Here is a 21412-nt window from a genome sequence, read left to right on the forward strand (position 1 = left end):
TCAAGTTGGACACTGATTTTTTTACTGAAGATTATCCAGGTGATTTGGTTTATTTTTGAGTAAAGAGGTTTTTAGTATATTTTTGCTGCTGGTACCATATATTAAAAAGAACTAAGTTTCGAGAGAACTAACTTGGAAAAAGTCTATTAAATATTTAAGGGATCAACAATAAGCTGCAATTCTATCAAATATACAAATAGAGCTCATATGTATATAAAAGCATTTCATCATACAAAAATTACTTCGCTCAAAAACAAAATTAATCTGCGAGAGTTTTTGTTACAAATTTCAAAAGATCAAAAATTGATCATGAGTATCTGAACTGTTTCTGTTTCATTTCTATCTGTAAAAGTTGATGGATAGACAGGTAATTGGAGCACTGCTGAAAGGATGAGTCAATCAATAATGCCTACCAATCTACCCCCTTCCCCCTACCCTCAGTCGAGCAATTCCTCTATGTCCTCATATTAAAAGCTATATGTACCCCCCCCCCCCCCCCCCGAACACGTCACGTAAAGTCAAACTTTTTTCGCGTCCTAATATAAGCGAAATCAAGACGTTCCTATTTTTGCGTCTTTGCCGTGAATGTGGTCTGGTTTATCTCAGTTTATTAGAAAATGACCAAAAGAGGAAAGGTTTAAAGAGGGTTGGAGGATAACAATGTTCTGGTAATTCAGGAAGTGATCTAAGCAATGGACTCCTTCATGGTTCCGGCCGCATCCAGTTGAGCAAGGTAGCTTCTAGGAATCGCCAGATTTTGATTGGCCCCCATCGGTACCTTCATCGGGTAGCCTGAAATTTTCAAAAAGTCTTTAGCTTCTTTAGCTCAGCATTATAACGATGTTGTTGCTAATAAGTGTTATCTTTAATCAACATACAACTATAAAAATTACTTGGTATGTCACTATCATGGTTTTGGTTTAATTTCACAATCAACTGCGTTTTAAACTTTTTGTTTTCTATAAAAATTTTTTCAGTCATTTTTTTCTTCATTCTTAACTAACCTGTTTACTCTGAATTAACTCTGAGTAAGTTCATCAGAAACACAAGCCGATATATAAGCCCGACAGGATTAGAAGAGGTGCTAGCAAAAAAAACGCAGACGTGTCAAAATATAGAAATTTTATCGCTGTCCAAACTTTATTGAGAAAATGTTAATACTGTTTTCTGATTGGCTGGTTGCTCCATAATAGACTCAACAAAATTTCCATGTTTTGAATTAGGATATGAACAAAAACATAAATATGCTCAGAAATCGCGGTGAGGCGAAAGAGAAAAATATGTATTTTTGTGGAAACTGATATTACGTTCCTTTGTAATAGATTCACATCAAGTCTGATGGGCCATTGATGCATGACTAAGGCCCGCAAGGAATCATCAGGTGCGGTAAAATATAATATCTAGAATTAGCTCATGTCAAATTTAGGTTATTTGAACGCAAAAAGCTAGTATTTTAAATTTCTCAATGAATCGGACTCCTGGAAATTTCCATATTTCGGTTCTTCCATTTGTTGAAACGTCACCTGACAAAGTTACTCTACCTATGTTGTAACGGTTAATAATTCAGATTAAAAGCTTAATCCCCCCATCAGGAATTTTTGTATTCTTCCATCAGGAATTTTTGTATTCGTCCACTTATACGAGTTTAAGCACTCTGACACTTATAAAGATTCTTTGCGTGTAAATATACGAGCATTGTTTATTTACTACATAATAAAAAAGCGAAATTTCATTTTAATACATATATTTGGAAAAAACGGTTTGTAAATAAGGTAAGCTTGGATGAAATTTGATATTTTGCTTGATTTTTGACGATTTCGGCTACAAGAAATGGGCTGAAGAAGTAAACTATCTGGAAAAGTGTCGTCAAAATGCTTTTGTTCCTCACATTCGCTTTTGGTAGTTATGAAAAATAAGCAGAGCGTTGTTATTGAAGAAGAATTTAAATTTTGGTGTTGCTAAAATATCAGCTATTCAAGGCTACTGGGGGGGCGGTAACAGAAAAAAAACCTTAAAATTACTTTTTAAAATCACTTGCAAAATTTTTGTAGTGGTCTTAAATCGAGCGATTGGTGTCAAAATAATTGAAGTTTATATAGCTTTTAATCTTGAATCAAAATTGAAATAAAAGATTAATGATAATTCAAACCGTTATTTTAGCAAAGTTCCAACGGCACAGAGCTATGATTAAGAGAGCGGTCAAACGAGCCGATAGGCAAGCGCGCCGAATTTTGGAAACAAGGCCATGAAAGTCAAAAATTTTTGAGGTAGTCGTACTATAATATATCCCTGGCGGGCTGATGGGCGCTGTTACTGGCCCGCGACTTCCTATTTACATCCCAGAGCGGATGGGGAGCCTGGCCATGTACAGCGGTCCATTAGAGCTCGCATTCAATAGATCTCTAAAAAATTTTGATTTTTGTCTCTTTGGTGCACTGGAATACATTATAAATTAAGACTCCTCTTTCTTGATTGTGTCGCACAATAATGTATTATTTTTTTAAAGATTACATAACATTTGGCTTACTTACATAACATTTGGTATGCTTGTCTTTCGGCTTACTTTTATTTCGGCTTAATTTGCGTTCACCATGATTAAGATAGGCTTTTGGCAGGTCTCAGGGCCATTATGGTAAAGGCCAAATGACTGCGATTACTAACTTTGAATAATCATACGGTTACACACATATCATAATAAGCTCGTTTGCACAATACATTCGCTTCTTACCTGGAATCTACAATAATTATTATTTACCTATGTATATTTAGGATACAAGACTATTTACCCAATGTCAAATTGAAATGGAATAATACTTTTTTTTCGCAGTCAAGTTTCATCTATTGTTCCCCAATTTTTACAATGAAATTAACTTGGTTACCATGACTAGGTTTATAAAACAGCAGATCACCAGTTTAACAAATCAATTTTTAACAGTTCATTTCAGTTTGAAATGAAATCGGGGATAATTGCTTAAAACAAGAAGAGCTAAACATCAGTAGATTATTTGCCTTTTTTTAGTGTTGATACAAATTATTTCAACCAATTACTAAATCGATGCGGCACACTATTTCAAAATACAGAATGTGCCGAAATTCCCGATGCCATAATAACTAATGTGAAAAATACCCAATGTCAAAAAACCCAATAAATCAAAATACCCAATGCCAACATGCCCAATGAGCCAAAAAATTGACTTGACAATTTGTTACTTTATGAGCCAAAAAATTTACTTTACTATAATCCGATTACAAATTAGCAGTTGGTGTTACAGTTGGTGCTACATTTTGCGCTGATAAACGTATATTCAAATCATCTCACCAGTTAATGTGTTGTTATTGGACTCTGTCTCGTGAATCTTGGCCACACAGTTGTTCATTCCGCTGGCATTGACAACAACATTGTTGGTCAAGTCCTCAAGGGTTCTGATCTTCTTCACACAGATGACGAGGACACCAATCAAGTAGCAGAGGGCGATTGTCAGACATCCGACTACAAGTGACAGAGTGACCTCCAAAATCGTCATCTCTTTTAAGTTCACCTCCTGACGAACGTGCTCTGAAACGGACAGTTTTATCGATACTCTATGTCACGCATAGAACTCTCAGTCGGCAAAAATTTCAGTCAAAGCTCTCCAATTTATGAGAAAGTTGTAATCATAGATTTCTCACTATGGAAAAGTCATGGGCATAAAACTTTCATTTATGATAATGTTGTAGTCTTGACTTTTTCTTATGATTTTTTCAATGTATGACATCTATGGGTATCGCGGAAATAGCCGAAAGCCGAAAACCAACCGTACAACAATTGTAATTGAAATTGCTAGATGAACTAGTGATATTTTTGACCAACCAGAAGTCAGCGCCGGCTAAATTTCTCTTTTTCTCCTTTTCGGCGAAATCACCTGTTGGCACCCAAGTCAATATTTCATGATATGAAATCTTTATTTAAACTTTTTATCCAGTCGTATATCCGTTAGCGAAGAAGTTAAGAAGTTAACATGTGTTTATAAAATGACAACGTTTATATGTATGCTTAAAGGTAGAAATGGCACCCACAAATATTGCATGCCATTAAAATTTAATTGCAGCAAATAAAATTCAGAAATATCAAGTGTGAGAAGGGCTCTGCCTGTGATGCGTTCTCTCAATCGTTTTTGAATCATTATAATTTGAGGATTTTTAGAACCAGTATATTTCACAGAAATCATCATTTTTTTCAGTAAGCACAGGAGTGAAAATAACTTACGGGATTGTGGAGACGTTGATGGAAAATCAAACATTCGGTTAATGCTTTGACTGCAACCCGCATTGTTACACGCCTTCACATACATGTGGTAGAAATTGCCCGGCTGCAATTTGGGCACAATCGCGTAGTTGTGAGTGTAGTTGTGATCCAGTTTTGTAACCAGGTTAACCTCACTTGAAATCTTCCCATCGCTTTTGCTCCCAGTTGGTCTTAATCTGGACCCGATACCAGATGGGTTCTGGTTTGGGGATGTGGAGATCTGGATTGAAGTTTGGTACCAGACTTGATACCAGGTCATCATTGGATACGCGGATGTGGCGGGAATCCACGTCATGTTTACAGAATTATCCTCAATGAACTGGGCATGAAGACTGTCTGCGAGAATTGGAGGATCTAAATTTAAAAACACAAGTCAAAATGTGTTTATCAGCGCCCAAAAACATTTGTCATTTCTCGAAAGTTTATGACCCTTACCCGGGTCGCCACTTCTTAGTAGTCATACAAGGATCATATATGATGTCATACAAATCATAACGTATTTCCTAGTACAATTCTTGTATGACTACTAGGAAATCACACATCTATTTTTCTTAATTTTTTTTACCATTTATATATTTTTTTAATTGTATTCGGTCTGGCATCACCTATGTGATTCCCTGGCATCAGTTTGTGATCCGCCGAAAGGCGCTAACCTACAATATCAATTGCAAAGTAAGGCACTAAATAAAAGAGTAAGTCCAGATAGATAACTAAAGTTTTGATATTCTCTGAAGCCAGTTAATACCTATGAAAGCTCATTTATAAGAAACATGAATAATTTTTTTTGCATGTAACCTCAAATTCGTTTTGTGAATATGTTCAAACCGCAAAGTTATTCTTTTAGCGCACAAAAAGAACCAAATTGGATTGCAAATGCGATGCAATAATTTAATATGTACTGCATTATACGAGACTTTATGCAACAGTCGATGTTTTATGTGTTATATATGACCTTGTATGATTTCCATGAAACTTATTCATGAATAAAAATTATACAGTTTTTATGCTTTGAAATTTTTTGTATGGTTTCTAGGAAATCATATATTATCCTTGTGTGATTACTAAGAATCATATATGACCTAGAATGACTACTAAGAATTTTGAACGATGAGCAACCCGGGTGTTTTACTGCTGAACTCGGTACTTCTAATAACTACCGCCCCCTCCCATTAGATTCACTTTCAAACGTCTGTTCACAAATCGACGTCTAGGCCTGGGTTGAGATCGTTTTCATCATACCAAGACACAAAATATAAAGGAAATATAAATTAATCTAAGTTTCTTTAACAATGTTCTCCCAATTACACTATTACTCGTATCATTTCTTGTTTTGTCTGAATCAAAATTAAATTTCTTTAGAAACATTAAAGCTCTGAAAAGAAATTAATTCGACAAGCACAAGAAAAATGCGAAAAAATATTCTCAATCAAGCGGCCACATAAGTCTGCCCATAAGATGCGGCATAAACAACACAAAACAAACAAAAACAAGAAACAAAATGGAACGGGAAATTTTCAAGACTTTAATTTTTTTATTCAAAAAATTTGCAGTTTGGAAAACACCTATGTGAAAACCTGACCCATCAGAAAATAAGGATCAATCGTTAGTTGTTTCCGCCATTAAAAGTACTAATTGTGATCTACTGTTCCAACATTTCTGTTTCTGATTTTTTGTCCTTTCGATCGATAGCTGTGTCAAAGCATTGCCTCAGGTTTCCGAGTTTTCAGCGAGTATGGGTAACTGATTTAAAACAGTTAAGACTTCAAAGAAGTTAATGTGACAAGAAATCAAATGGAGTAATTAACAACATCGGGACAGCAGATAGAATGATAACAGCAACTTGATAATGATTGCGTGATCGTGATTTGTTTCAAAAAATGTGGCGTTTTCTACTGAAACAACACATATTTATTGGATAATTATCGCAGTTGAATTCGGTAAGCTCTAGATCTGTAAAATAATCGGAAAAATAGCCATAGTTTTCGCCACACTTCGTGCTAGCTAGTGAAGTTAAAACTCTGCAGACGTAAGAGAGTAGTACCGACAAAAAACGAGTACCAATTGGTACCCGTTTTTGTCGGTACTACTCTTTTACGTCGGCAGAGTTTTAACTTCACTAGCTAGCACGAAGTGTGGCGAAAACTATGGCTATTTTTCCGATTATCTTACAGATCTAGAAATTCCAGATCTAAACATCCGAGCAAGCGCCCTCGGTAGATAGGTTGGGGAGTTGGGTAGTGCTGGGGTAGTTAGGTGAAGGGAGGGGGTAGTTTGGGGAGTAGGGATAGTTGGGGGGTGGTGGTAAGTTAGGGCGGTGGGGGGGGGGGGGTAGGTAGGTGTGGGTTGGGGGGGGGGGGGTTATGCGGTGTAGTTTAGATAATTAGGGGTGACTTATATAGGAACAAAAAATCTCAAATTGACATCTTCACCTTGAACATTACCAGCAGTTCCTAATTACTATACATTACAAACGAAGCTATTATTAAAGTTCAATTTTTGAAAACAGAAGTCAACAATCAAAAACAGAGGTAAATGCTTGAACAGAAAGAAGTCAAAATTCAATTCATTAACAAACTTGCTTTCTGCTAAAAAAAACTTGTAGAATCTCAATACTCCTCTTCGAGTCGTAAAAAGACACACACGTTTACAATAATTGCTATGAACTTCGTTCAGGAGCAATTAAAAACTCATCATAAAACATGTTAAAAGGGCCTTACAGTTTGGGATGTGGCGACAAAGGAAAGATTATGCAAATTGGTTAAAAAAGGCGATAATATCGGTCGCCAGATTCCACAAACCAGCGCGGTAACAATTGAAGGTAGGTGTGCTTGCTCGTAGTGAAAATTGCATCACGTGGCCAATGACCGTAAAGGCAAATTTTGTCATGCGCATATTTTTCGGTCTCTAGTAATGACGGATGAATGTGACCCATATCCACAAATTTAATATTGTAATTAGCCTAAAACCTAAATGTCTGAATTTTATTAGTAATTAATTGAGACCTAATCTAGGAAAACTAGGAAGCTTAAAATCTAGGAAGCTTAAAATCGGGGTGAAACAATATGGGGGTTAAATAATTGAGGGGTTGAATGATATAGGGGTTAAAAAATTGGGGTTAAAATATAGGGGGTTAAAAGACTAGGGGCGAAAAACAAGACACCAAAATGATACCGGTTATCGCAAAACTGCTAATTTTTTTCTACCTAATCCACAATTTGTATTAAGAAGGTCATTTCTGAAATTGATAAAAAATAATAATAATTTTGGTTTCTGCGCAATCGCAGCGGAGCAGCATTAGGCTTTCAGTCTGCAGTGTATTAACAGTAGCCTGTTCTCAGCTGTCCTTTTTCTATTATTCCCCACATTTCAGACTGATCTTTTTATGAGCAGCAATGCTCTGTTTTGGTGACTATAGCCACTTTTTTTGCGTCTGAAACTTTTACATGGTACAATCAATGCAGCCAATATTGGTCAGGCTATGGTCAACCTGAAGCTGTGGTTAAGTAATAGCTCATCCTCACACAGACAGCTTCGCTTCACGGAGGCAGGGGATTGAACTCATCACCATTTCTTTCATTTCGGCTAACTGACACTATCTTATTTTTTTTTGGATACCGCGTGGAAATGAGTTAATTAGGCCGTGGAAAAGAGTGACAAAATTGTCTAAATTAAGAACTAAATCAAGAAATCCTACTTGGGCCGTGCAAGGTGATGTCGCTCTTAGTATAATATCACCAATGGTGACTAGGTTGTGATAGTTTCATATCAAGTCCCACGGGCCACTGAGGCATGGCCATGGCCTGCGAGGCATGGCCAAACACGCTAAATGCGCAGATGTTTGATCGTAAAGTGGGGGTTTATTTCCGTGGGGGTTTAATTCCGTGGGGTTTTTTTTCCGTGGGTTTTTTTTCCACAAAACCGTCAGCAATGTTGATTGTATTTATTCTGAGCTCACTTGGTTTGAGTACTCGTGTGATGACACTTGTCTCTCCGAATGTGTTGGATGCTGTGCACTTGTACTCCCCCCTCCTCCCCTCCTCCACTGACTGGACAACCAACTCACTCATCACCCGGCTGTTGTCTTTCGGGTCACTGACACTCGACACAACTGAAACACCCACACACTAAATTATTTCAATCGATAAGTAATAAAAAAGTAATAATAATTTATTTTCTGGTGCATGACGTTTCCATACAGTGATTCGAAGTGATCATCTAATATTTCCAAGTGTCTCTTTCTAGAAAAAAAAACAAAGTTGTCAGGTGTTTCATTTAAACTCGTGCTTCGTTTTAAGAGATAACCGGTTTTGCTTAATTTAACCCCAAATCATCTAATCCGTAATTTTATCATCCTATTTATCCATCCCTTCATCATTTAACCCCGCAGACATTTCATTCCAAAGTTTTTTTCCCAAACCCAACATATCACTATTTTCGAGTGTTAATTGAACAAATTATACAAATTTTTTCACCCTTGTGAAATATAACCACATGCGACTGATAATTTACACGCATATACTGGTATGTAATTTTCGTCAAGACTATTCCCACCGCTCAATAGCTATACAAACCATTAATAGTGCAAAAATGCGCATTCGTTTTTTCACATATGGTTTGAGAATATTTGGTTTGACAATTCTTAGTGGTTATAGTGGAAAATATAACTTTATACAAATCTACATATAAGGTATTTTCTGGTTCGATCTTCATATGGAACTTAAGAATTTGTGTATCGATCTTTATATAAAAAAACAGGAAAGAAGTAATACCTTGTTATCAGAATGAAAACAAAAATTAAATGATGAATCGTCATTGTAACCCGAGCATAAATTTCGTGACGCAAACGTCACTTTGATATGCAATAAAAATAAACATAGCTGGCAGATTGCCAGAAAATAGCCGCAATAGATTCGTAGATCGGCAGTCTAAAAAAAAACAGTAAAAAAGACAGACCAAAAAAATTCGTCTTTTCATTGAAGGCTGATCTGTTATATTTTGATTAACAATCTGTATAAGTTATTGCTGCCTCTATTGGCTGATCTCAAATAACCTTCATTTAGAGTGACACACATCCATTTGACCTTATCTCTTTGAATTGAAGTAAACAAAAGTCAATTTCAAAGTGAGGAAGTCATTTTTGAGAGTGAGGTAAGTCAAGTGTGACCAAAAGTTTAATCACGCGCATGAACAAAACAACTCGCTCCACTAAGAGCGAAAAAGGACGTCACACATGCAATTCAGTTGAAATTGCATGAACGAATGAACAAAAAGTGGCTGTGACGTCATATAGTCGTAACAAAAATCATGACGACGAAATAAAAAACATAGCCGGAAGAATTCTGGAAGCGACTCGAAGCGTCAGAACTTCACTAACAAAACCGTAATTGCAATGGAAGCCATTACCTTTTGTATTAAACCATTAACTCACTGCCTCCCCAGGTCTGCTCTAAAAATTGGTGAAACTTAAACCACTGTCAACAAGAGAAACAAAATGCAGCAAAATTCTATATTATTGAAAACGTTTGGTAACGTAAAAAATCCAAAATATTTAAGGTGGTCAAAAACCTGATAGTCTGAAAAAGCTGACAAGGTTATCAATAGCCCTAAAATAATTCATGATTCTAATCTGAAAACGATCGCGAAAGCAAACGCCAGATAATAATCTTAGAAACTAAGTTAAATTTTTTCAAAAGAGAAAGCTCAAATTTAAGAATCATAAAACGCGTATAATTACACTTCTAATCCTTGCAATTAAGAAAACAAACAACACACACCTGTTCCTTCTTGTACATAAGCTAGACAACCTGATTTCATACTAAATAAAAAAAGATTGATAATTGAAAAGACATAAGCAGCAGAAAACTCAAAGACAAAAAAATCGTTTTAATTAAAACCAAGGCCAAAACAAAGCTGTATTAATTAATTATAAGTGTTCATTTTGGAAAAAACTTGCTATCAAACTCTCAGTACTGAATTGTGTTGAATGAAATCAATTGCAAACCAAAGAATTGACGAAAATCTGAGAAAAAAACTGAAAAAATTCGTTTTATACAACTGAAAAATCAATATACCGAAAATAAATGTAGGCGCCAGGACAAAACTATAATGATACTAACTAGAATGTAAATAAGCGCATAATGTAAGGAACATCGTAACAAAGAGACATTCTTGATTTTTGAAAGTTGAAAATCAATTTAAAAAATTCAATAAAAACGAATACATTTCATTGTTCAGCATTCAAGACATGAAAAAGATAACTAGTTATCCGATACAAAGATCTATCTTCCTGAAGAGAGCAAAACAGGAAAAAGTAGAATTCATAAATACGAAACATTGAAATATTTTGCAAAAAAAATGGTCAAAGAACTTTTAAGTTAAGACTGCATTTATGAAGTTTTAACAGTTTTTTCAAAACTTAACGCCATAAAATGATTAAATGTTTATTGAAACGAAATTAACGTCCCTCATGTTGCACAAAATAACTATTTCTAGCAAGTACAACCAAAAAACAAACGAAAAACTGACGAAAATCGGAAAAAACTACCAAAATCGATTAGCATATGTACAATTTTATGAAACAAAATTACATCGAGGTAGAAAGAGGCGTTTAGTTTAAGAAATATCAAAGAGAAGTTGCCATATTAACTGATTGTGGACAAAAAGACGGTTAAAAGGTCCAAAAATGAAGAAATTAAAAGAAAAAAGAAGCCAAAAACTAACTAAAAAATCAAGAATTATGTACCAATTTTCAATTTGAAACGTTTTTTCAGGCTCAGAAAAACACTGTGATATCAACTTCCGAGGTTGACATTTCAATATAGTATCGAATAAAATTTATTTCTACAAGAAACCAAATTAAAAGCAAAAAAATTGGGCCACTTAGACGAAAAAATGGCTAAAAACGGTCATCTATATGTGCAATTCAGTCAAAAACTACTTTTGAAAGTCAAAAAGTCATTCACTAAACGCAGTGCATGATCAAAAAACTTCTCTCGCTTAGCGTAAATCTGTTCACCAAGACAGCTTTTCTCACTTTCGCTTTTAGGTCAAAATGCCGCGTGAACAAATCTACTTCCTGTAAAAAAAAAACCGAGAGAAAACCAATACTCCTCTTCGAGTCGTAAAAAACCGAGAGAAAACCAATACTCCTCTTCGAGTCGTAAAAACCGAGAGAAAACCAATACTCCTCTTCGAGTCGTAAAAAAAACCAAGAGAAGGCCAATAATAGCCCCAGCTGTCGCTGTGCGGCTATTAATAATAATAACAATAATTTTTCTCAATAGGCCATGTACAGTCTGTTCAACGCACGAAATTCTGAGCAATGATTTCGGTGCAGTCTGATTGGAGACAACTTCGCTCTGAAAAGATTTTATCAGAGATTTTTGCGTCACCTGAACTTGACACATGTATCAGCAATTATAACTCCCTACAAAAGTATACCCCCTTTATGTTATAATCACCATGGTTGTATCATGAAGGGGGGGGGGGGGGTAATGTGTATATGGGCTTACAAGGCCGGGGGAGGGGAGACACGTAACTTCAAAAGTTTTTGAAATTACATGTCTCCCATCCTCTGGCCCTGTAAGCCCATATACACATTACTGGGGGGGGGGGGGGTCTATAAATAAATTTAACTGTAATAAGTTCTCACCCAAGTTATGTTCCTGTTGGTATTGGGCAGATATTGGTCTACCATCTCTGTACCACGTGACAGTCGGAGGGTCCTGGCCAATCACAGTGCACGAGACACGGGCAGAATCCCCAGTCAGGGCAAACGAGTCTGTCTTGTTCAGGATTTTGGGCGAATCTGAAAATAAAAATATTCTGTAGGAGTTGGGGAGTCATAGATTATTGACAAGCACTCATTTGACCTTATCTCTTTGAATTAAAGCAAAGAAAAGTAAATTTCAGAGTGAGGAAGTCATTTTTGAGAGTGAGGTAAGTCACGTGTGAGCAAAAATTTAATCACGCGAACGAACAAAAAACTAGCTCCAGTAAGAGTGAAAAATGACGTCATGCACGCAATTCAGTTGAAATTGCATGAACGAATGAACAAAAAGCAGATTTGAAGTGGTTGTGACGTCATATGGTCGTAACAAAAATCTTGACGACGAAATAAATAAACATAGCAGGACAAGTCCTGACGTACAATTCAAAGAATTTTCATTGACTAAACAGAAAACTAGACCTAGAATGGACTATGAGTGAATTGAGAAAACCATTTTAAAAAATCAGATCAAAAAATAAGAAAAAAAAACAAAAAATCAATGTCAAAATGCCGCATGTGAACAAAAAAAACCACTAGCGAGAAATGAAAATTTAATTCAAACAAAAAACTAGGCCTAGAATGAGCTGTGAATGGATTGGGAAAACCATTTAGAAAAAAATCCGATCCAAAAAATCAAAAAAACAGTAAAAATCAGAGTGAAATTGCCGCATGTGAACAAAAAACCACTACCGAGAAACCGAATTTTTGTTCAAACACCATTTTCGCACTCTACTTTAAAGTTAGAGCGAAAAAAATTCACGCCGCAAAAACCACTCGCTTTTTCGCTCCATTTCCTGTTTCGGCGTGACCAAAATCACTACTCCAAAATCATGAAAATGTGTGAACAGATCTTAAAAAAAAGACAGCGCCCCAATACAATTCAAATTCTTTGAATTGTAAAAAAACCAAGAGAAGGCCAATAATAGCCTCAGCTATCGCTTCGCGGCTATTAATCAAATGAAATAACGACACTCAAGTTCAATGAAGTAAATTCTGGCTTCTAAATTGGAGTTTCTGAAAACTGCAGATTTTCGGTATTTGATAACTTGCAAACATACAAACTTTCCTGTATACTGTTTCGTACAAACTAATGTTCGGGGCGGGGGAGGGGTACTTGAGTAATATGTACCATGGGAATTGGGCGTCTTCACATTTTAGACACCAATCAATTTTCCCGTAATTTCACATCATTATAGTTGAAAACATCGGAGGGTTCTTCAAAAGCTTACAGTTGACTTTGACGGTGATTTTGTCGCTGGCTTTCTCGAGAGGGAATTCTTGGGAGTGACTTGTGCACCAGACCATCTGACCATTGTTGCCTGGCTTCAACTGGATCCTTGCAATACTCCAGGACTTGAAGTGGTATGCCACCATCTCCTGGCTCTCTTTCTCGTGAGGTTGCGCTATTCCATTCAGATACCATCTGAACACCATCATTAACATACACTCAATTTTGGGATCTATTCTGTTTCGCCTCCCTCCCCCCCAGTGTTTTTTATGACCCCCAGTTACAAATTAAATGTTGCTATATAGCACGTTACTATGTAAGAAAATAGCACGTGCGACTGGGGGGCATAAAAAGTTTATGCTCGCTAAGCTGGAGGGGGGGGGACGAAACAGAATAGATCCAAATTTTGTTTATTATTTCTTAACCCCTCCCTTCGTAGTATACGGTTCCCAGAATGAGGTCCTCGACAAAAAACGGGCTCGATTTACTTTGGTTGCTGATACGGACTGAACAGACCGAAGCGACCGAAAATAATATATGGGCCAGACTTTTGTGTTGAATTTAGCGCGCATCTCATATAATTTCAAATGAATTGAATTTAGCGTAGATCTTACATAACTTTGCGTTTAATTTTGTGTATATCTTACATAATTTTGTGCTAAATTTAGCGTTGATCTTGCATAGTTTTGCCTTGATCTTAGCACAGATATTACACAATTTTGCGTTGAATTTAATGTAGATCTTAAAAAAATCAACGCATTCACCGCCAATATTAAATACTTTAGCGTTTTTGAGAGTAGATCTCACATAATGTGCGTTGAGTTTATCTTATATAATTTTGAATGGCTTTAGTACAGATCAGACACATTTTTTGTGTTGAATTTAATGTTGATCTTGCATAAATTCAAGGAATTCACCGACAATCTCACTTAGTTTTGCGTTTCGGTCGTAAATCTTACATAAAATTGATTTGAGTTTAGAGTTTATCTTAAAAATTATCAACGCGTAGACCTCTGTACATGTAACTTGAACAACTGATCTCCTGCATTTTACCTCTTCTATCACTGCGCCACCGAAATTTGAGTTTCGTACTGCACTTTTCATAAATCAGAACAAAATATTACGTTGCACATAGTTTTGGCGTTTCTAAGCGCAGATCTTACATAAATTTGCGCCTTCTAAAGAGATGCATGTTTTCTAAATAATTTTGCGTTTCTAAGCTTAATTCTTATAATTATTCATTATTAATTAGTTGCCTTCAGCAAAGTTTGGGGGTTTACAGACAATGCAAAGCTTCAATACAAAAATATGTAAAAAGACTCTTGAAGACGCTAAATTTAGTAAGATTGGTGGTGAATCCGTTGAATTTATTTAAGATCTACGCTAAAATCAATGCAAAACTATGTAAGATCTACGCTAAATCCAACGCAAAATTATGCAAGAGCTACGCTAAGTTCAATGAAAATTTATATAAGACCAACGCTAAGTTCCTCGGGCATGGGAGGATTTGCGATAGTCAGGCGGGTGTGTGTGTGTGCGGCGGGTAGTTGTTTACTGGGGGGGGGGGTGGTGTTGGGGGTAGATGGGTATGTGAGATGATAGTTGGGTATGTGGAGGTTATTTTGGTATGATGGGGTGGCTTTCCAAAAGCCCGTTTTATACTAAGGTTTTAAACTAACGAAACTCAAAAACCTTTTATAGAATCCCAAAACTTCGCTAATTGCAACTATTTGTTGCCTTATGAGCATCTACTGAATAATTACAAGAAATATGCTTGGAAACTCAAATTTAATTAAATTCTACGCTTAGTGCGAAATTATGCAAAATCTACACTCAACTCAACACAAAATTTTGTAAGAGCTTTGCTAAGTTCAACGCAAAGTTAATTAAGATAAGTGGTAACTAGCATTGACAAGTAAAATAATCCGGCGCGATTTTTATTACATATTTTTTGCGTTGAATTTTTTGAATTCATAACTCTAAATTCAACGCATTTAGCGCAAAATTATGCAAGAAATTTGCGGTGCTTTTTATAACTTGCAAACGCTAGTTGCGGTTTATCTTGCATAATATTGGCAAATTTCTTCGGTCCAGGGAATTAATTCCATTTGCAGGGGCGAAAAAACGTCAAACGAAAAAGATCACAAAAGCGCCAGAACAGGTATGAAGACGTAACATAAGATCAGGAAAACGACAAAAAAAGGTCAGGAGATCGTCAAAAGATTAAAGAGGTCGGGATAAACGACAAAACAGGCTGGAAAAAGGCAGAAAAAGTTCATAAATATCCAAATCAGGTACAAAGATATAAAAAAGAGGTCAAGGAAATAAGAAAAAAATCAGGAAATTGATAAAATGCCAAAAATGTGAGGAGTGCTGCTCGACTCTTTTCTGTTACTGCTCCACACCTCAATTTGTACCCCTCACTTTTTCATTTAACATCATATATATTATTTGCATCTCATACGCTTAATTAAATACAATTAAACACAAACGGCATTTACAATATAATGATGCAGCAAAGTTTTTGAAAAAAAAATGTGTAAGTACAAAACTAAAATTTGCATATAATGTAAGTGGCAGTTGAATAATGCGTGTTTTTGTCAATTAAATATTCATATGATCCACGATTATTGTTATCCAACTATTTTTTTAATTCCTTCAATTCCTTCAATTTTCCTCTGATGTCGTCATTTTAGCGTTATAACAAATATCGGTAAATAACAGAAAAATTTCTGGGGGAGCGCAAAAAGAATGTCTATATGAGGCGGGGGGGGGGGGGGGCTGCAAAACGGAGAAGAGCCTGCTGTTCCAAAACAAAACGCAGATTAAAAAGAGGTTTTGCTTTTGTTGTAGTTGTTCATCAGTTTTTGGTAATTTTTATCGCTAGTGTATCTGTATCTCCATAGAAACTATTTCATATGTATGCTGCGGAACATATGACACAAAAAATCTAAGCTTTACTTTTACGAAAAAAAAACAACAGATATGTTTTACGTAATGATCCCCAACGAATTTTTCAGCCCCTGTTTACACATGTTATTGCAGATTTGATTGATTTGGAGTTAATTTTCCTTAGCCCACCTGAACTCTTCATTTACAAAAAATTACAATAATTCGAAACTTACGAAGTTTTGAAATTACTACATGTATGTCAAAAAACATTTCGAACATAATGTGAGCAAAAATTCTAAAGCATAAATTATTAAGTTTTTCTTGGTTATTGTCCATGGAATCCATGTCATTGGTTCTATGACATCGAACAGCACTATATGTCAAAAACACCTCAGTTTATTCAAGTATCTACTAGTTATCGGACAAAACAATGTCATTATAGACAAAATTTTTTTTGCCGATCGATTGATACAAATTCCTGGAGAACAGTTTCGCAGTGTCTGGACTAACTAAAATCATAGTCAGACATTTTAGCACTGCCGTCTAATCATACATGTCTCAGACCGCACAATAAGCCACAATTTTTTCACTATTATGCGCATGTGTCCACAATTTCTAAACATATCAACTTTTTGTCGGAGCATGTGATTACGGTTTTTATTGTCGAGATGATAACGTATATATTTCTACCACCTCACTTGTTTCCGTTTGGACCATAGTCGTGAAATTTTTAATGGGCGCCTAACGCAAAATCGACACATGAAATTGCTTCGTCAAATTATTAGGCAATAATTTACTTTATTGTCAAAAAACGACTAATGGCAAATTTTTGTCCTGGATTGTCTAGTCCTGGCAATTTTAGTCTGGACAACCTGGCTTATATCTCCGGATGACGTCCCCGGATGACGTCAGCACCATCCATTAATACTGGTCTTTTCCTCAACTATCCATTAGTAAGTAGTGCGTTAATAACAAATAATTGATCGTAGTTACTTTTTTCTATTTCTCAGCTGCTATAAATTAAAACCTACAGAAATTATGTAAATTCTGTTAATAATCATTTGGGGCATCGATTATGATTGATTAAATTTTTGAGACGAAGTCAAAAGTCCGAATGGAACCCCGAATGAAACAACTAGTTTTAGACAGCGGCAGCCGGTCTAATTAATTGTTTAGTTTACAGGCCGAAGTGGTTTTCCAATGTATTAACTGATAGTATCTCTAGCACTGCTCTACTAACGGAAACAAAACCGTATACTGCAATAAACTACAACAATTTGAAAAATATTAGCAATCTAATCTGATCTAATCCACCCCCTCTCCCAGTGTTCGTATGAGCCCCGCTTACACACTTTGACGTTAAATTGTAAACAAAATTAGTATGTCGGCATGCCCTGGAGTGCGTAAAAGATGGATGCCACTAAGCTGAGGAGGGAGGGGAGGGGGGAGTGGGGCAGAATAGATCGGACAATTTTAGTTAGTAACTGACCTGATAATAGCTGAGGGATTCGACATATCGACCACACAGTAGAATTCGGCCGCGTGAGGCAGTTTGACTGGCATTGGCTGAGACTTGAGCTGTATTATAGGCACTTGGGGAGGGAAAAGCACGGTCAAATTAGCACACTTGCTCACCAGGCCGAACTTGGCACTTTGAACATCACAGCAGTAAATTCCACTGTTTGCCTCTGTCGGCGTATTGAGCATGATGATGGACTGCTTCTTGTTTTCGTACTTGACTGAAAGCTGTGATTTAGGCGACTGTGTCTCTTGGCCGAATCGGATGAAGCGCCAGGTGACGAGTGCACGAGGGTTGCCGTCCTCAAACATGCAGTAGAGACGGTGGTGAGGTGATCTGTGATTGGTTGGTTTTATAATGATGACGTCACTTAATGGCTGTTCGCTTGTGTGTGATGACTGTATGTGCAGGTTGGACGGGGGGTCTGCGAAGTAGGAGTTGAAATTATATCAAGAACATTTTTTTGGGATTCCACTTGTTAGTAATTAATGAGGGATAATTTAAGATGTCATACACATCATAAGCTATTTATTCTCGCAATCCTTGTATAGTTGCTAAGGAATCATCTATTATTCTGAATGATTACCGAGACATAGGTATAAGGTCCATGTACGATAAGGGTAAGGCAACCACGACACTTAGCAACATACTAACAAGTCCTTATCCTCATTAAGATTTTAGTTTTTGCGTGATGTAATTAATGATAACATGAGGAAAAAATTATAATCGCACACGGGAAAAAAGTTTAGAGTGTAAAAAGGTCAGGAAGTTACCAGGACTGTTGGTTTCGAAAACAGCTACTGACATTGTATAAGTATCGGGTTACTTTGACAAAGAGAAAGCATTAAATACTCTGATAAACGAACTATTTTGATAACCAATCACACAGAGACAAAAATGTTTTTATGAAACAAACTTGTGACTCAAAATGTACTGTTATTATTGAACAGAACTGCATTCAAAGAGTACTCGATTCCACCTGATATCCATAGTGTAATAAATCATAGTTTGACAAGAACTCGTTGTAGGAAGGCGTCTTTGAAAATTTACATCTGATTTCTTTTTAGCAAGCTGTTTTAATAACTACCTGGTTCTACAATCAATTTAAAAAACAGGTACATCCTTCAACTATTCTTCGTTTATAATTTGTTTAACAGAAAAATCATAGAAGTGCTTTTGCTTTTAAATAAGGTTTTCAAAATTGGTTTTGTGGTTGACTTTTTAGTTCAAAAATATGAGAGAGAGAACACGTATGGAACATATGTCCGTTTGGTCCGGACCAACTTTTTCATACAGACTTTGGAGTTGAAGGCAGTTGAGCACCAGGTTCTGACGTGCTCCAAAGTCTGGATTATAGGCAATTACGTTTTGGCTGGGAGTGAAATGAGAACCTTCATCAAGTACGGTATGAAAAACTTCTCGGTCAATTTAGGTATCAGCTAGCATTCTTTAGGAAGATTTTACACAAGAGAGCTTTGAATAAGTGGTATGAAATGTAATTGGTGGTATGAAATAATTGCATATCAAAAATGTTTGAAAGATCTTCAAAATAATGATTTCAATATAAAAAAGTTTAACATTCCCTAAAAAATATCAAAAGGGGCTGAGCTGTTTGCGTGGCAAACCTTGATTGAGAAAGTCCATTGTGGACAATTGTATTAAAACAGTCAGTTTTGCACATTTTTATCATGAAGTTAGAGAGATTTGTAAAAATTATTTTTTGATAAACATAACAAAAGACCTGTATTGTCAGTATTTAGATCCATAATGCATGATTTTCCAGTGGCCATAAAAATATCTAATAAAGTTTTACTTCTGTTGTAATTCATACAGCCCCTCATATTTTAACCCCATCTCATTTAACACCTCATCATTTAGCGCCTATATCATTTCACCCCTCTATCATTTCATCCCGCCAATTTGCAGTCGACATTAAAGGAAAGATTTTTCAGAATTGGACAACCTAATCCTATTTTTGGTTGTGACAAATTTTTATCAAGTCCCACGGGCCACTGAGGCAAAGCCAAGGCCAACGAGGCATGGTCAAATGATTAGATTCCTATTTTAATAGTTCTTACTGTATACAATATTAAAAGCGGGGTGAAATGATAGAGGTGTTAAATAAATAGGGTTGAAAACGCGGGGCACCATCAAATAATTATAAAAAATATTTCAAAGAAGTCTTAACCGTCACGATTTATTGCATTAAATGGGAATAAAGTATTACTAATTAAAGGCTGTTCTATAGGCCAAACAGTTGAGTATCTGTCATCAAACTAAATCCTAGATCATCTGGTTGAAATTTTATTAGTCGTGCAAGTCCTAAACAGAAATGTGTAGATCAAAACTATTTAATTTTTTAATTTTATTTTAATTTAGGAGTGATCTGCCACGTGCCGAAAACATTTTTGCAGTTTTTTGCTCGCCACTTTAGATGGATGAGACAAAAATTTTGTCCGTAATTCTGCTCTTATGGGAAGCGCAGTTATATATACTAAGGTATTTTCAATAAAATTTAGCCAACCGTAAACATATTTTTTGCTAAGTTACAATTCTAGGATTAAAATGAAATGGATTTTGTTTATCACGAGATTGATTACATTTATTAGCTGCAAACGGATTACTTTGTGCTGACTTTTGGCTTTATGATTTTACTTGAACAAGTGTATAGAATTCAGACGAGGCCATTAATGAATTTTAAACACATTCTTTTTTTCCATTTTATAATTTTCCATGTGTTTTAAATTCAACATTCAACAATTTTCAGAATTTTTTATATTAACAATCTTATTATTTTAACATTTTGTTTATTTCTAATTTCAGCATTGAGACTATGTATGATATTCATAATTTTGCTCGATCGATATTCAAATAGTCTAAAAGCTTTTGTCCGCTTTCAACTTGGATCTCTCTAATTCTCCCATCAATCTTCACTGCAGTGCTGTGCCGATAGCAAAATAATTCAGTCATTCGGTACAGAATAGAAGTTGGAGGAAAAAATGTTTAAATTAAATTCAGTGGTTATGAAAGAACTGAAATTCCATTCATTTCTAGATGGCATCTAGCTCATAATTGTAATTTTAGAATTTTAAAATAATTTGGAATGATCTGTTTGCAGTTAACTGAGTTGCTGATATGGTTTTGAAAATTATTTTCGCCCTATTCAGAGTTCTTAGTGGGTATCTATAATTTTTAAGTTGTCGAGAAACGACACCCAATGATCCGAAAACGAAACAACAGTCAACAAAAAAAATGTTTCGAAGAAAATTGCTTGAAAAATAAAATTGGAAAAAAACGAAAGAAGAGGAGTGGTATGCCGTTTTATTTATTTTGTATATCCAAAATTCAATTGTTAGTCTGTTTTCTCATAGGATAGGATAGGTTTCTAGGCGCGATTGCTTTTTTTGGAACTCTTAACGGCTAGTGTTCATGGAGATTTGGAAAAAAATTTTTCGTCCTTTTTCAGAGACTTTTTGCAGGTGGTGCAGTAGACAGATGCCACAGCTTTTCCAGTAGCGTGTGAAACACCAGTTAGATTGCACTTACATAGGACTGAGATATTGAAACTGAAGCTGCCGGTGAGTTGTTTATCATTGTGGAGTATGTTTGTGGAAACACAGGACCACATTCCCGCATCCCGTCTCGTCACTTTGGGTAAATCCAGTCTGATTTTAGATAGCAGAGAGGCCTCTGGGAACATGAAATAGTTGACTTCATTGA

The 21412-nt window shown here is 35.8% G+C and overlaps 1 protein-coding gene across 1 annotated transcript; it reads right to left on the reverse strand.

Annotated features, from left to right (window-relative positions):
• Positions 1–610: 610 nt before the first annotated feature.
• On the reverse strand, positions 611–21412 carry LOC142352798 (nephrin-like). The gene is made up of 8 exons (XM_075404915.1): positions 21239–21412; positions 17663–18116; positions 13283–13476; positions 11937–12092; positions 8241–8393; positions 4247–4639; positions 3320–3556; positions 611–792 (listed from the first exon to the last, which is right to left on the reverse strand). The coding sequence occupies exons 1-8, from the start codon at positions 21390–21392 to the stop codon at positions 686–688; spliced, it is 1848 nt and encodes a 615-aa protein (XP_075261030.1). The 5' UTR covers positions 21393–21412; the 3' UTR covers positions 611–685.

Source organism: Convolutriloba macropyga, chromosome 1 (genome assembly GCF_964194025.1).
Source record: "Convolutriloba macropyga chromosome 1, txConMacr16.3, whole genome shotgun sequence".
NCBI lineage: Eukaryota > Metazoa > Xenacoelomorpha > Acoela > Convolutidae > Convolutriloba > Convolutriloba macropyga.

What these genes read in the sequence shown, in the direction of transcription:
- LOC142352798 (XM_075404915.1), bottom strand. Translation starts at nt 21,392, where the DNA reads ATGTTCCCAGAGGCCTCTCTGCTATCTAAAATCAGACTGGATTTACCC. An exon ending in ATCAACGTCTCCACAATCCC is followed by an intron (nt 3,557 to 4,246) that starts GTAAGTTATTTT and finishes TGTCCGTTTCAG; the next exon opens with AGCACGTTCGTCAGGAGGTG. An exon ending in CAATAACAACACATTAACTG is followed by an intron (nt 793 to 3,319) that starts GTGAGATGATTT and finishes TGAAAATTTCAG; the next exon opens with GCTACCCGATGAAGGTACCG.